The 15,404-nt window shown below is 42.7% G+C and overlaps 2 protein-coding genes across 2 annotated transcripts; one reads left to right on the top strand and one right to left on the bottom strand.

Moving 5' to 3' along the window:
* The first annotated feature begins 9,831 nt into the window (after window positions 1-9,831).
* Window positions 9,832-10,220, top strand: LOC145337383 (large ribosomal subunit protein eL42-like). The gene has a single exon (XM_080182168.1). The coding sequence runs from the start codon at window positions 9,837-9,839 to the stop codon at window positions 10,155-10,157; it is 321 nt and encodes a 106-aa protein (XP_080038294.1). The 5' UTR covers window positions 9,832-9,836; the 3' UTR covers window positions 10,158-10,220.
* Window positions 10,221-13,259: 3,039 nt separating this feature from the next.
* On the bottom strand, window positions 13,260-15,192 carry LOC145337365 (sex peptide receptor-like). The gene is made up of 2 exons (XM_080182157.1): window positions 15,081-15,192; window positions 13,260-14,155 (listed from the first exon to the last, which is right to left on the bottom strand). The coding sequence occupies exons 1-2, from the start codon at window positions 15,190-15,192 to the stop codon at window positions 13,260-13,262; spliced, it is 1,008 nt and encodes a 335-aa protein (XP_080038283.1).
* Window positions 15,193-15,404: the final 212 nt, after the last annotated feature.

The raw sequence follows: 15,404 nt of genomic DNA on the forward strand, positions 1-15,404 counted from the left end.
CAGGATATTGATAGGCTGGTTGATTGGGCAGATACGTGGCAAATGGAGTTTAATCCAGATAAATGTGAGGCGATGCATTTTGGCCGGAATAATGTAGGGGGAAGTTATATGATAAAGGGTAAGGCTGTAAGGAGTATAGAGTCGCAGCGAGACCTGGGGGTGCAAGTGCACAAGTCTTTGAAGGTGGCAGTGCAAGTGGAGAGTGTGGTGAAGAAAGCCTATGGTATGTTAGCCTTTATAGGAAGGGGTATAGAATATAAGAGCTGGAGTCTAATGTTGCAGTTGTACAGAACGTTGGTTAGGCCGCATTTGGAGTACTGCGTACAGTTCTGGTCGCCTTACTACCAGAAGGTCGTGGAGACTCTGGAGAGAGTGCAGAGGAGATTTACCAGGATGTTGCCTGGTATGGAAGGACTGGGGTATGAGGAAAGATTGAAGAAATTGGGACTCTTTTCCCTTGAAAGACGCCGACTGAGGGGGGATCTAATAGAGGTATATAAGATTATGAAGGGTATAGATAGAGTAAACAGAGGTAAGCTATTTCCTATAACAGAGTCATGTAGGACAAGGGGCCATGGACTTAAGGTGAGGGGGGAGAGGTACAACACAGATATTAGAGGGAGGTTTTTCACTCAGAGGGTAGTGGGGGTATGGAATGCTCTGCCAAGTAAGGTGGTGGAAGCAAACACGCTAGAGTCCTTTAAGAGTAACTTAGACAGGCATATGACTGAGCTGGAGATGGGTGGATATAGGAGAACCTTTAATTAAGGGTCATTAGCATTGGGGTGTCCCTAGAAATGTAAATGGGTATAGTATGATAATAATGTTTTTCTCTGTTTTCATTCACAGGTTTGAAGTCGGTCCACCTCGTGTCCAACGAGGGGCATACACGCGATGGGTCATACTGGGGCTGCTCTTGGTTGTTCGAGATTGGCCTAGTGCTTCATGTCGTTAGTGTGTGCCTAAACTGGACAAGATTCTGGGCAAGACGACAGCTCAGTGACTATCGCTGATTGCTGTGCAGACACATGGATTTGGGCCGGTGTCTGTGGGAGTTTGCGCATTCTCCCCGTGCTTGCGTGGGTTTTCTCCGGGTGCTCCGGTTTCCTCCCACACCCCAAAGATGTGCTGTTAGGCTGATTGGCAGGAATAAATTGTCCCTAAATCAGTTTTCCCTCAATCTGGATGGCCATAAAACATTAGATAGGGGTCATGGGTAGAGAGGTGGAGTTGAGATGGCAGCGTGGGCTCGTTGGGCCGAATGGCCTGTTTCCCAGGCTGATTTTGTTCTTTGTTCTTTGTTTAAAATTCAATCTAACAACACATATAGGTTTACAAGTAACAGACGCATACTAGTCACACATTTACCTTTGACGCCATTTCAGAAGCTTCTAATTTCTCTTTTTTATGGCTGCCCACATTTTCACTCAATCAGAGGTTGCTGTCTGACTCCAAAGCTCGATATCGCAAGGTCAGTTCGTGCATGTCTAGCAAGTTCTTGCATTTGGAAATTCTGCTGACTTTAAGTTGTGAAAAAGGTGCTAACTTTTGTAACTGAGAACAAACTTGTTTTCCTCTGTGACAACGGGATCTGAAACCATTTTAATTATTTTCTGAATAGGTACTAATTCTTAAATCTCTCTACACAATCATATTAAATGCACAAACTTTGCCACTGTTATGCCCTCACCCTCAAGACAGCGTTTTCTGAAAGAAAAATAGACCCCTTCAAAGTACAGTTCAACGTTTTAATAATAATTGTAAATGCCTTGGCAGAGAATGCTCACTTAAGTTTCAGCACTTGGCATATTCCCTCAACAGGGAATAAACTCAGGTGTTGAAATCTGTTTGTTCAATGTTTAAGAACAACATAAAAAAAATGAATTCGGCAAAGCCATTACTCCAGAAACCCTGGAGTATATAAAGTTTATGCACAAGGATTGTCTCACCTCATAGCTGAAATCAGAGAGACTGCTGCACAAAGTAACAGATTCACTTCACAAAGAAAATGCACCCAATAATTCAATGGATCAGGAAAATTTTCTATATGATCCTTGCCATAGTTGGTGTGCCTGGTAAGTATTTACGTCCAATGTTGCTGAGTTAATTAGTGCACAGATTTCTTTCTGCTATTATTGTGTGGATGGTAACGTGAAATTGGATTGTAACGCCACAGTTATAAACTCACCATTTCAATAATATAAATATATCACATGTTTTGTGTTAATTCCGTGGTTGCATTCTACGGCATGAATGGCTTTTAGTTCACAAGCTCTCCGCGTGATTAAATTGTGTCCGTTGACTCAAACTGCAATGCAGGAAACTGATATAAAAGTATCACCGAGGTTTCCTGTCAGTGTAGAATGATGCTGAACAGAGTAACAAACTGAAATTGAGTCTCTGACCACTGTGAATGTATTGCCATTATCAACTATCCAACTTTCCACTCTCAAAACACCTTCTATTACTGAAGGTCTCTGATAGGTCAAACATTAACATTCTCTCGGCACACAGAAGGACATATGTTCACAGTCAATTCTTACACCTCTGTTTTGGTGTTACTTTCGTGTGAAATATATGTACCCCTCCCACAGACTTGGCATTTTTGTGATGTGTCTGTGAGAAACCTTACATGAAAGTAATCTGTTTAATCATGGTTCGTTGTCAATAAATAAGTGTTCTATTCTCTGAGTGCTGTTCGAATTGTACTGAACATCTCTGCTTTGGACACACGTGTATAATCCCATTGAAAGTCTCTAAATTTATTTATCCAAAAGCCGATCACCGGTATCAAAGCAGGTGCCAGAGTTGAAATGACCACTGCCAGTCTGGGGAAATAAAACTGTGGTGGGGAGGACCTTCTAATTGGGGTGGGAATAACTACAGATGTTCAGGATGAAGAGTAGTTGAGACCATTGTTGAATATCGCCAACCATTGACCCAAGCAGAGCCCACAATTTTTGGTACCAAATTGCATGCTGCCTATGGCCAGGAGAGGACAATATATGCCAGTAATTTCGAGTCAATTTTGCCCTCTTCAATTTACAGTCAACGCAGCAGCAATCATTGTCCTGTCTTGTGGACAATGTGGCCTCTCCAACTGCACCACTCGCTACCTGGTGGCAATGGCAGCTGCAGATCTCTGTGTCATTATTACTGAGGTCATTCTCAAGCGAATCAATGGATATTATTTCCCAACCAATTTCCTGAGAATCACCCCTGTGTGCAGTGTTCGCTATGTTCTTCTCCGTGCAGCCACAGACTGTTCTGTCTGGTTCACCGTCACCTTCACTTTTGATCGATTTGTCGCCATTTGTTGTCAGAAGCTGAAATCGAAATATTGCACCAAGAAAACTGCATCTGTCGTCCTAGCAACAACAGGCACCGTGCTCTGTTTGAAAAATATCCCCATCTACTTCAGATTTGAACCAAGAAGGATTATTGACAACGTACCTTGGCGCTGTGGTAACAAGCAAAGCTATTATACTGACCCTAGGTGGATTGGATTTAAAATTTTTGAAAAGGTTTTAACACCATTGGTTCCTTTTGGGATAATTCTGTTCCTGAACGCTTTGACAGTCAGACACGTTCTAGTGGTCAGTGGAATCCGAAAGGGACTGAGGGGTCAGAGCAGGGGGAGGGATCACGGTGACCCAGAGATAGAGAGTAGAAGAAAGTCTGTGATTTTAATTTTCACCATATCCGGCAGCTTCATACTCTTGTGGATTGTATACGTTTTATATTTTTTTGGTATTACAAATCTCTTAGATGACAATTCTCATTACATCTTTTCAAACGTGGCATATATGCTGCGGAAGTTAAATTGTTGCACAAACACATTTATTTATGTCGCAACTCAATCCAAATTCAGAAAGCAATTGAAGAGCGCCTTGAAATATCCAGTTATTTCAATTATTAATTTAGTCAGTGTACGAAAAAAATGAAATAGCTCAAAGATCAACAGATTTGGGACAAGAGATGTCCTCTGGAGGACCGAAATATAAGTGTATTGACGATTTAAAGCTTTAAAGAGATGGTAACAGTTGTCAAGAGAAAGCAGAGAAAGGGAGATTGAGAAGAAAATGAGCAGCAAGTATGGATAAACGGACGAGAAGTGAGCTCGGTGAATGAGCCCACAATTGGAGGACAGGAAATCAGCAGAAGTAATCAGACATAGAAGTCAGCAGCAGGTCAAACATGTGAGAAACTTTATGATGATCTGCAGTAACTAGGCTGGTGGAGTCACACAGACAGACACACACACACACACCACCCCCCCACCCCCCCAAAGGGCAGCAGAGCAATAGGGAAAGGCATGTAAAACCCATAGCGTAAATTAGAAAGGACAATTTAACTGGGTAAGAAAGCAAAGAACCAATGACACGAACTGACCATCTGATGAGTGGGATGGAACAGCCAGAGGACAGTCAAAACATTCCCTCAAGGACAGCAAGTAAAACAGTAAAAACAGTCTCTCCTGCACTTCTCTTTGATGGTCAGCTCCTCAAACTTCTCAAAAGCGAAACAGTTTCTAACAATGATAACATACAAAGAAAAAAGTAATAATAATCTGAGGATGCATCAATCTTGTCTGGGCATTTTTTTTTGTTTATTCAAAGGTTTTTTTTTCCCATTCGAGGAGGGAAACTTCGAACCAGTTACCAGATATTTCGATGGTATAAGTTAAGTTGGTGATAGGTTTTCCACGAAGGAGTTAAATGATTCTTAAAACAAGTCAATAAGCTAATAATAGAATAGTTTACACAAATATGAATTCAGTAAGAGAATCGAACAACTGATTGTGATTATGAACCATTTATGCTGATACGTAAATGCATTTTAATTATTATATGAATTATTGTTCACTGTAGCCAAAACAATTTATCACAAGGTTCGATAGTTAAGGTGTATAATTCAGAACAAAAGGCCATGGAAACCTGTGGTTGGCAAAAGGATTTGGGCCAGTGTCTGTGGGAGTTTGCGCATTCTCCCCGTGCTTGCGTGGGTTTTCTCCAGGTGCTCCGGTTTCCTCCTACACCCCAAAGATGTGCTGTTAGGCTGATTGGCAGGAATAAATTGTCCCGAAATCAGTTTTCCCTCAATCTGGATGGCCATAAAACATTAGATAGGGGTCATGGGTAGAGAGGTGGAGTTGAGATGGCAGCGTGGGCTCGTTGGGCCGAAGGGCCTGTTTCCCAGGCTGATTTGGTTCTTTGTTCTTTGTATCACATTTGCAACATCATGAATAGGTTCAGTTATTGCTTCGATACAGGATACCTAGACACGGGATCACATGTCTATCTAGCTTGTCACTGATCGAGTGAAACATTCACTTTGATCTGTACAAGAGTGTCGAGCGTAACCTGGCAACATGGAGGTAAGTTTAGCCAAGAAGAGAGCTTGCATCTGAGTTTAATGGACGAATGAGATGCCATTATGCTCGGAAGTACAATACTGTTGGATGAGGTACTTAGCAGATATTTATATCGGTGTGTGCCTCTTAAACATATTTGATTTTAAGCTAATTCAAGGTGGGAATGCCAAACGCAGGACATTTAATCAAGACTTGGATTGATAAGTTCCAAATAAAGGATGTTTAGGCGTCTATTGATGTGTCTATATAGGCGTCCAATCTATTGAGGAGCCACATTTAATTTGAATTTAATGCTCGCTGGGCCGATGAAGAAAAATCGGAATTATATTTTTTAGCAGACACTAAACTTCAATTAACATATTTTGTGTGAAGAGAAACAACTTTTCGAGTTAAAAAAAAGCGCCAGGTTGCAGGACACTCACTGCCCCGCACTCTCATCACTGCTCACATTTTCTCACACCCCTTATCAACTCATTCCCACAAACTCTCTCACTGTGCACGTACTGTCTTATCCATTCACACACTCACCAAAATTGAAATCTTTAGCTCTGTCAAGCTTTCTCACTCCAAAATTTCTCCTCTGAGAATCTCTGACACCACGTCCACTCTCTTAATATCCCAGACACTTCCAATCTCCAGAGGTCGTCTCATCTCCATCCTCTTTCTTTCTTTGTCTACCCACTCACCCCTACATTCTCTCAATCCCTAAATTCTCTCACCACCCCATACAACCTCCCACCAAACACTATCTCACCCTCACAATCTCTCAAACCCTTTCACATTCCCAGCCCATTTTATATTCTCTGCGCCACACATTGCTTCCCCCTCACATATTGTCTCCCCCTCACACACACTGCCTGCCGCATAATCTCTCCCCGCACATTGTCTCTCTCCCCTCCCTCTTTCTCTCATTACTCTCTCTCCTCTTTCTCTTTTTTCTTTTTCTCCTCACTCATACTCTCTCTCTCTTTGACCCATTCACTCTTTCACTGTCTCACTGTCAGTCTCTCGCCAATGTGCCTGCTCTTATTGCCTAATGCATTGTTCCGGTGTTCTCTGGAAACCCAGACCTGCTACTCATGTCTGCAGCCATCTCTAGATGACCAGATTTCGCTTCTTGGCGCATGTGCTCGCTGGGACCCAATCCCTGGGTACGGCCGATGATCTCTTCGCCCTGGCACCTTTGTTCCCTTGCTCAAGGACTGAGACGAGCTTCCCTACTCCTTGGCTTACCAGCTCTCAGTTGTCGGATCTCGTTACTTGGCTACCCAGAAGAGGCAACCTGCATTGGAGGATAAGACCCTCGCATATTCTTCCATTCAACCCAAACTGACCCGAATTTTGGAAACTGTTTCCGGCATCCGCAAATACAGTATCTGATTGCTGCATTCGTTGGTAATGGTGACAAATACCAACTTCTTTGAAGAAACAGAGCTGGTAAGATTGGGGAGGTGGAAAGCGAGCACAAACTCGGTTTTTCACCTCCCACCACTACTTACAATCTCGCCTCATCGAAAGTCAGGTGGCACGAGGTCGTAAGATTGCACCCCTCAGCTTGTATTATAAGATCATCCCCAAATTTTAAAACAGAGCCAATTCGTTCTGGACACATTCACAAAAGGAAACAATGTTTCAATTTCCGCCTTGTCTCAAGGTGAGGATCTTATATATTTCAATCCACTCACCCCAAACTTTTCTAAATTCGAGAGCACACAAACACAGTCTCTCCTATTGGCGAAAGGATATATTGGCCTTGGAGGGAGTACAGAGAAGGTTCACCAGGCTGATACCGGAGATGAGGGGGTTAGCTTATGATGAGACATTAAATAGACTGGGTCTGTACTCGTTAGAGTTTAGAAGGCTGAGGGGGGATCTTATAGAGACTTACAAGATAATGAAGGGGCCAGATAGGGTAGAGGTAGAGAGATTATTTCCACTTAGAAAGGAAAACAGAACTAGAGGGCACAGCCTCAAAATAAGGGGTGGGGGCAGTTTAGAACGGAGTTGAGGAGGAACTTCTTCACTCAAAGGGTGGTGAATCTCTGGAATTCTCTGCCCATTGAAGTGGTGGAGGCTACCTCGTTGAATATATTTAAGTCACGGGTAGACAGATTTCTGATAGACAAGGGAATTAAGGGTTATGGGGAGAAAGCGGGAAAGTGGAACTGATCCCCTTCAGATCAGCCATGATCTTATTGAATGGCGGGGCGGGCTCGAAGGGCTAGATGGCCTACTCCTGCTCCTATTTCTTATGTTCCTATCTAACTTCATAAGGCACCAGATCAGTCCAAGCATGAAACTAGTAAGACTTCTCGGAACTGATCTGCAGCCTTGCTTAAATAAGGCGTCCAGGGCTTCACCCAATATTCTTAGTCTTCCCAATCAACTGGGTAACTAAAGCCTAACATCCTTTAGTGTTGTATTTAGTTCCACGCTCAGTAAATTAGGCTTTTTTTAAATATTTGCTAACATATTATGGATCTTTTGGCCTTGGAGGGAGTGCAGAGGAGGTTTACTAGGCTGATGCCGGAGTTGAGGGGGTTGAGCTATGAGGAGAGGCTGAATAAACTAGGCTTGTACTCATTAGAGTTTAGAAGAATGAGGGGAGATCTCATTGAGACGTATAAGATGATGAATGGGATGGATAGGATAGAGGTGGAGAGGCTCTTCCCGCTCAGAAAGGACAGTAGGACTAGGGGGCACAGCCTCAAGATAAAGGGGGGGCGGTTTAGAACGGAGTTGAGGAGGAACTTCTTCACTCAAAGGGTGGTGAATGTCTGGAATTCTCTGCCCGTTGAAGCGAGGGGATTAAGGGTTATGGGGAGAGGGCGGGAATGTGGAACTGAGCCACGACAGATCAGCCATGATCTTATTGAATGGCGGGGCAGGCTCGAAGGGCTAGATGGCCTACTCCTGATCCTATTTCTTATGTTCTTATGTTTGCATGATGGATTGGGCTAAATTCATAACCTTGCTTCTTGGGCAGAGCAGGAGCCATACCAAGCTGTGAAACAATGAGAAATAATGTTTTCTATGGTGCATCTGCAAAAGTTGGTGAGATTTGTAGCTGACATGCCAAAGTTCCTTAGCCTTCTGAGAAAGTAGAGGCATTGATGGGCTTTCTTAATTTACAATGTCATCATAGGGGGACCGGGACAGGTTGTTGGTGATCTGGACACCTAAAAATGCAAAGATCTCGACGCTGGGTGCTATTCGGATTGGCGGTTGGTGACTAGTGGAGTGCCCCAGGGGTCGGTGCTGGGGCCTCAGCTATTTACCATTTATATAGATGATCTGGAGGAGGGAACCGAGTGTAGGGTGTCAAAATTTGCTGATGACACCAAGATTGGGGGAAAGGCAAATTGTGCGGAGGGTGGGGAGAGTCTACAGAAGGATCTAGATAGGCTGGGCAAATGGGCCAGGAAATGGCTAATGGAATTTAATGTTGGCAAATGCGAGGTGGTCCACTTTGGTAGGAATAATGGTAGGAAGGATTATTACTTACGTGGAGAAAAACTGTAGCAGGCGACGGTGCAGAGGGACCTCGGGGTCCTTGTGCATGAGTCGCAAAATCCCAGCTTGCAGGTGCAGCAGGTGGTCAGGAAGGCGAATGGGATGCTGGCCTTCATAGCGAGGGGGATTGAATATAAAAGTAGGGAGGTCTTGCTGCAGCTGTATAGGGCATTGGTGAGGCTGCAGCTGGAGTACTGTGTGCAGTTTTGGTCGCCGCACTTACGCAAGGATATTTTGGCCTTGGAGGGAGTGCAGAGGAGGTTTACTAGGCTGATGCTGGAGTTGAGCGGGTTGAGCTATGAGGAGAGGCTGAATAAATTAGGCTTGTACTCGTTAGAGTTTAGAAGAATGAGGGGAGATCTCATTGAGACGTATAAGATGATGAATGGGATGGATAGGATAGAGGTGGAGAGACTCTTCCCACTCAGAAAGGACAGTAGGACTAGGGGGCACAGCCTCAAGATAAAGGGGGGGTGGTTTAGAACGGAGTTGAGGAGGAACTTCTTCACTCAAAGGGTGGTGAATCTCTGGAATTCTCTGCACGTTGAAGTGGTGGAGGCTGCCTCGCTAAATATTTTTAAGACGCGTGTTGATGGGTTTTTGATAAGCGAGGGGATTAAGGGTTATGGGGAGAGGGCGGGAATGTGGAGCTGAGCCAAGACAGATCAGCCATGATCTTATTGAATGGCGGGGCAGGCTCGAAGGGCTAGTTGGCCTACTCCTGCTCCTATTTCTTATGTTCTTATGTTATGTTCTTAAAAGGACACGTGTTCTATGTCCTGCATGTTCATGGGAAGGAAGGGGAGGAGGGTTGTGTTGGCTGGAGTTCGGTGGATGTCTGCAAATAATCCTATCCTGGGTGTGATTGAAGACTCTCTATTGTTTTGAAATTGAAGAGGAACAGGGAGAGGCCTGAGCTTTTTTTCCGCTCACCGCCTGGTTTGGGAAAATGGTCAACGTACCAAAGACCCGGAGGACATATTGCAAAAAAAATCGGAGGCACCAGCCCCACAAGGTTACCCAGTACAAGAAGGGAAAGGATTCCGAATACACACAGGGTAAGAGATGTTATGACAGAAAGCAGAGAGGTTATGGTGGACTGACAATACCTAAATTTGGGGAAAAGGCTCAGACCACAAAGAAGATTGTGCTGAGATTGGAGTGTGTGGAGCCCAACTGTGGGTCAGAGAGAATGCTGGCCATGAAGAGATGCAAGCACTTTGAGCTGGGAGGAGATAAGCAGAGGAAGGGCCAAGTCATCCAGTTCTAAGCTGCATTCTTTGTTTGTTGGAGAACCAATTCACAATAAAACATCTCAAAAGTTAAAAAAAAACACAGGGAGAGGCCCGGAAAGGAAATGTCGTTTGTCCGGTCAAGCCTGTGCCGACAAATGATACTTTTCTAAACTAATGATTTTGTTTTGCATCTACGCAGCCTGTATCTCTGTATTCCCTGTTTATTCATGTATCTATCTGTCAAGTTGTTTTTTTGTAACCATTGCTATTACATCTGCTTCTGACATCCCCTCCGTCAGCGAAATACAGGTACTTACCACCCTCTCTGTGAAGAAAAATCTTGCCTCTCTCATCTCCTTTAAAGTTTCCCTGTTATCCCAAAAAAAAATGTCCTGTAGCAATTGGCATTTATACCCTGAGATAAAAAGACTCTGACAAGACATTCTCCCAATTGGTCTCATAATTGTGTAAACATCTATCAGGTCGATCCTCAGCTTTTACCAAAAATAATCTAGTGGTTGGTGAGTAAAGTTGAACATTTTGAGATTGGAGCATCAGATGTGTTGCATGTGGTGGAGTTGAGGTTTGAAGGAAGGAATGAGTGAAATGCTAGATTCCTTTCTGGAGGGCAAGGGATGAAGACAGTATTCTGGGAAATGCAGCATAACGGCATCATCTTTTCAAACTATAGTGCAGGGGGTCAACTTCTGAGGTTGAGAAATCAATGTCAGAAGCTCAGACGTTGCATCATCCAAACAAACACACAGGTTAAGGGAACATTATTCAAAGGCTGTATAGAAGCAGACTAAGAGCAAGTTCGGTCAATGTCCATTTGGAATTCTGGTTTATAGTAAGTATTCATCCGTGTCTATTCGCTGATATTGAGATGGAGAATTCGGGAAAGGGAAGGGAAGTGTCACACATGAAAAGTGGAAATGTGAGTGGGGAACATCAAATTGATTTTAAAAAACTGATCGAAATGTGCAGCCTTGCCAGAAAGATGGAATGATAGAAACTGATTTTTTAATGTTTCTAATAAAGAGATGAAACGGCGACATAAGCAGACCAGAGACTGCGAAGAATAGAGGGCAATTTCAAATCAAAGTATTTGAGTTCAGTGGAAATGCAAAGGTAATATATGTCTAGGAATGTTTCCTCAGGGGGAACTCAGGAGATTTTTAAAATGAGTTTCAGATCTCACATTCCATTATCCTAGAATTGTGCAATTATAGAATGTGTGCAGAGCGAAAAGAGTCCAAGAATCTGAATAACTTATTCAAATCGACGGATCTGCTAGTACATTTTGAATCAGACAGGGGAACGTATCCCGTGGTGTGATGAATTGCGCTACTGTGTTGGGCAGATTTATTTTCATTTAATGGAGGGCGGGTCCGAAAGGCCATTGGTTTCAGAAAAATAGGCTGATAAGGAATATTCACACGAGGACAAAACATGATCAAACTGTCGTTTTGCGGTAGGAAGATACTATTCGAACCTCTATCGTCATTCGTTCACCCTATAAACAGACCACAAGTCATTGGGAAATCTTTTCTGTGAGTCCAAATACACTCTTCCCATTGCCAACTGATCAGGGCCATATTGTGCACAGAACAGGGGAAAACAACGAGACTGTGAATGTGTTGAGTCATCTCGCTTTCTTGGATTCGCCATTCAAGGCATTGTGTCTTCCCATGGTATCTCTTTTTACTGGAAACATTTCCCAATCTCCAAAACAGACGAAGCAGTTGACGGACAGAGACTCTGTTCTGTCAGAAGTTAATCAATTTGTGTTGCAAAGATAGGCAACTATCATAGAGGATGAGTTATGTATGCAGGATTGATGCATACTGTGGGGATCACGGATGGCCGTTTCGACCCTGTCTGGGAGCAGAATTCATGATTAATATAACAGTTCTTGTTAAACTGGGAAACTACATCAAATATTTGCAACTCATGGTACACATGATTCGTCTGTTTTGGATAATGGAACCGCGTACACAATGTTTTTTTCAAGAATTTATGCAAAACAATGGCATATACTATTTCCGTACTGCACCATTTCATGTGATTTCAAATGGTTTGGCAGAGCTCTGAAGTAGGGATTGAAAAAAAACTGGTAGATGATTCGTTGAGTACAAAGATCTGAAGATTTTTATTCCCGTATTGTTTCACGCTACAAATGACAACTGGGCTATTTCCAGCGGAACTGCTGCTATGTGAATGGTCAAGTGTGACGTGGATCTGTACCGTCAAAATCTCATAGCAAAACAGAACAAGAGACAAGAGAAGCTGGAACAGTTCGGGAGGGCAAAGTATTACTGATTCACCATTTAAGTTCAGTATGTTCCTCAGTGGTTTTATTCGATGATAATTGTTTTAATGGTGTTGAGGGACTTAAGCATTTGTGAGTTTTGACTTTTTTTGGTTTTGATCGACAAGAGCGTGACCTGGAAACAAAGAGAGAGAGGGATGGAGAGAAAAAAATAAGAGCAGATTTACAGAGGGACAGACAGACAGGTAGAGGAATGGATAGAGAGATAGATAAACAAAAAGGTAGACAGACAGACAGACTGGCATACGAGCAGAGAGACTGTCAGACAGTCAGGTGGACAGAGAGCTAGATGGATAGATAAGTAGAAAGATAACCAGATAGACAGACGGACGAGTGCACGGATGGGCAGACGGACGGGCGGACGTGTGATGGATGGACAGATGGATGTTAGAGAGACAGACAGACAGACAAACAGAGCCCCCGTTATTTCCTTCTCATAATCTGCATGCCACCACTAGCCATTTTGCTGTGTCACTTTGGTGTGTCCGATTCTACCTGCTACAAATTTGTAGTTGCTACAAATCATTCAAACTTTTCCCGTGTGTTTATCGATCCGTTTATTGTTTTGCCTGCGTTTTTCCACTCATTGCTTTTTTTCCCAGTCCTTGAATTGGTCGCTGTTTGTCTGAGGTCATGGACTGATTCTGTGTACGTTACCTACTGCGATTTTGTTTCTCATCCTGCCTCTCTCTATTGCCTCCTGACCCATCGTTAATAGTACTTCCACGTTTTTGCCCTTCCAAATGTTTTACTTCTGGTTCACTGAAGGTCACCTATTGCAGCACACCGATGCTGTGAGCTGTTTTCATTCTTTGCATTTATTAATTAATTTAATAATTGATGTAGCAGGATATATCACTGCTCCCTTGAACTGTTCTCTGAATTTCGACTGAGTTGCTACATAAATAAATGTGTTTGTGCAGCAACTTAAATTGCGCAGCATATATGCAATCTTTTCAAATATATAAAATGAAAGAACATCTAAGCTATTTGGAACATTAAAGAAGTATAAAACATACAGCAGCCACAGAAAGATAAAGCTCCCGGATATGGTGAATAGTATAACTATAGATTTCCTTCTGCTCTCCATTTCTGGATCATTGCAATTATCTGCCTTTTTCTGACCCCTCAATCCCTTGCGGACTCGACTGGCCACTAAAATGTGTCTGACAGTCAGAGCGTTGAGCAACAGAATTAACCCGAATGGCATCAACGGGTTTAAAATCTTTTCAAAATTTCTGAACCCAATCCATCTAGGGTCAGTGAAATAGCTTGGCTTATTGGAACAGTACCATGGTACATTGTCGACAATAATTTTAGGTTTAAATCTAAAATAGATAGGAATATTTTTCAAACCGATCAAAGAACTGGTTGTTCCTAGAACGATGGACGCAGTTTTCTTGGTGCAATATTTTGATGCTAACTTTTGGCAACAAATGGCAACAAATCTATCAAAGGTGAAAGCGACAGTGAACCAGACAGAACAGTCTGTGGCTGCACGGAGCAGGACATAGTGAACACTACACACAGGCGTTATTGAGAGGAAATTAGGTGGGAAATAATAATCATTGATTCGATAGAGAATGACCTCAGTAATAATGACCAGTAGATCCGCTATGGCCATTGCCATCAGGTAGCACGTGGTACAACTGGAAAGGCCGCATTTCCCGTTGGCCAGAATGATGATTGCCACTGAGTTAACTGCAAAAATACAAGAGGAACACACATTATAAGCCAACAATAAGCACCTTCCCTTTCTGCACATAGCATACATTTTTTGCAGCAATAAAGCATTCATGGGGATTCCGACGTTTCCAGGTTCCCTTGCAAACTCAAAACACTCCCTCAAACAGAGAAAACGATTCGTTTCGTTCCATTCCCTGGATTCTGGAACGGAGCTGTTGATGTTTCAGTGTTTTATATTCAGAAGAATAATGATGTGAGGATTCAAGCATGTTCAAAGTGCAGCATTAATATCTGCACAGAAGATCACTAAATTAAGAGATGGTGTGTTATTTGTGGTGAGACACCTTTTGCCTTTTGTTTGTGTTCCTATCTTCACGTGATTTTTATTTTGTTGTTGTACAGGTGTATTATTACTGAAACCACACCAAAACTATGGAGGTGTGGATTAGCTAAAAATAACGTGTCTCCATAATATGGAGACGAGAAGGATAAGGGGTGACTCAAGAGAAGAAATTCAAATTTCCGACAGGCTTGAGATTTTGAATGTGGATAAGTTACCTGTAACACTTCTGAGGCTGCGCAAACCTCGGTTTCTTCAAAACTAGGCAAAACTATTTATGAATCCACTATATATATATATGCATATATATATTACATATGTAGAGATATGTATTTCACAGGCAGTATTTTATTCCATGACTGGAGCAAAAGTACATTTGCTACTACATAGAATCATAGAGTACTTAAAGCAAGGAAGGAGGCCTTTCGGCCCATTATATAGCAACTGGCTCTCTGAAAGAATATTCACACAAGTACCACAACCATGACCTATCCCTTTAACATTACACATTACTGATTTTAGTTTGCATACCGATTTCCATTCAATGCCTTGAAAGGATATTCTTCCATCATTTGGATTATGGAAATTCAATCCACATACCAACAACAGTCTGAGTAAAACTAAACGCACATTCTCTTTCAAACTTTGTGCCCATTATGTTGCATCTCTTCTCCAGTTGTTGATGCTCTCTCAATTGGGAGCAGTTTCTCATTGTTTATGTTATCTCAGTCCCTCGGCATCTTGAACAACCACATCAAGTGGCACCTCAGCCTTATTTCCTCCGCAGATGATAGACCACTCTCTCCAATCCATCAAAACAGCTACAGTTCGTTTGGCTTGGAATCAGGCTTCTGAATTTCCTCTATACACTTTCCAAAGCCTTCACATCCTTCTCAAGTATTGTACACATACATGGACGGAGTG

The sequence above is a fragment of the Carcharhinus amblyrhynchos genome, unplaced genomic scaffold (assembly GCF_965287045.1).
Source record: "Carcharhinus amblyrhynchos unplaced genomic scaffold, sCarAmb.v2.hapA scaffold_47, whole genome shotgun sequence".
In the NCBI taxonomy this organism is placed as follows: domain Eukaryota; kingdom Metazoa; phylum Chordata; class Chondrichthyes; order Carcharhiniformes; family Carcharhinidae; genus Carcharhinus; species Carcharhinus amblyrhynchos.

Excerpts from the sequence above, each read along its gene's own strand:
- LOC145337383 (XM_080182168.1), top strand. The coding sequence starts at position 9,837 with ATGGTCAACGTACCAAAGACCCGGAGGACATATTGCAAAAAAAATCGG.
- LOC145337365 (XM_080182157.1), bottom strand. The coding sequence starts at position 15,192 with ATGAGAAACTGCTCCCAATTGAGAGAGCATCAACAACTGGAGAAGAGA. Across the intron at positions 14,156-15,080 it reads TTTTACTCAGACTGTTGTTG|TTAACTCAGTGGCAATCATC; the intron begins GTATGTGGATTG and ends GTATTTTTGCAG.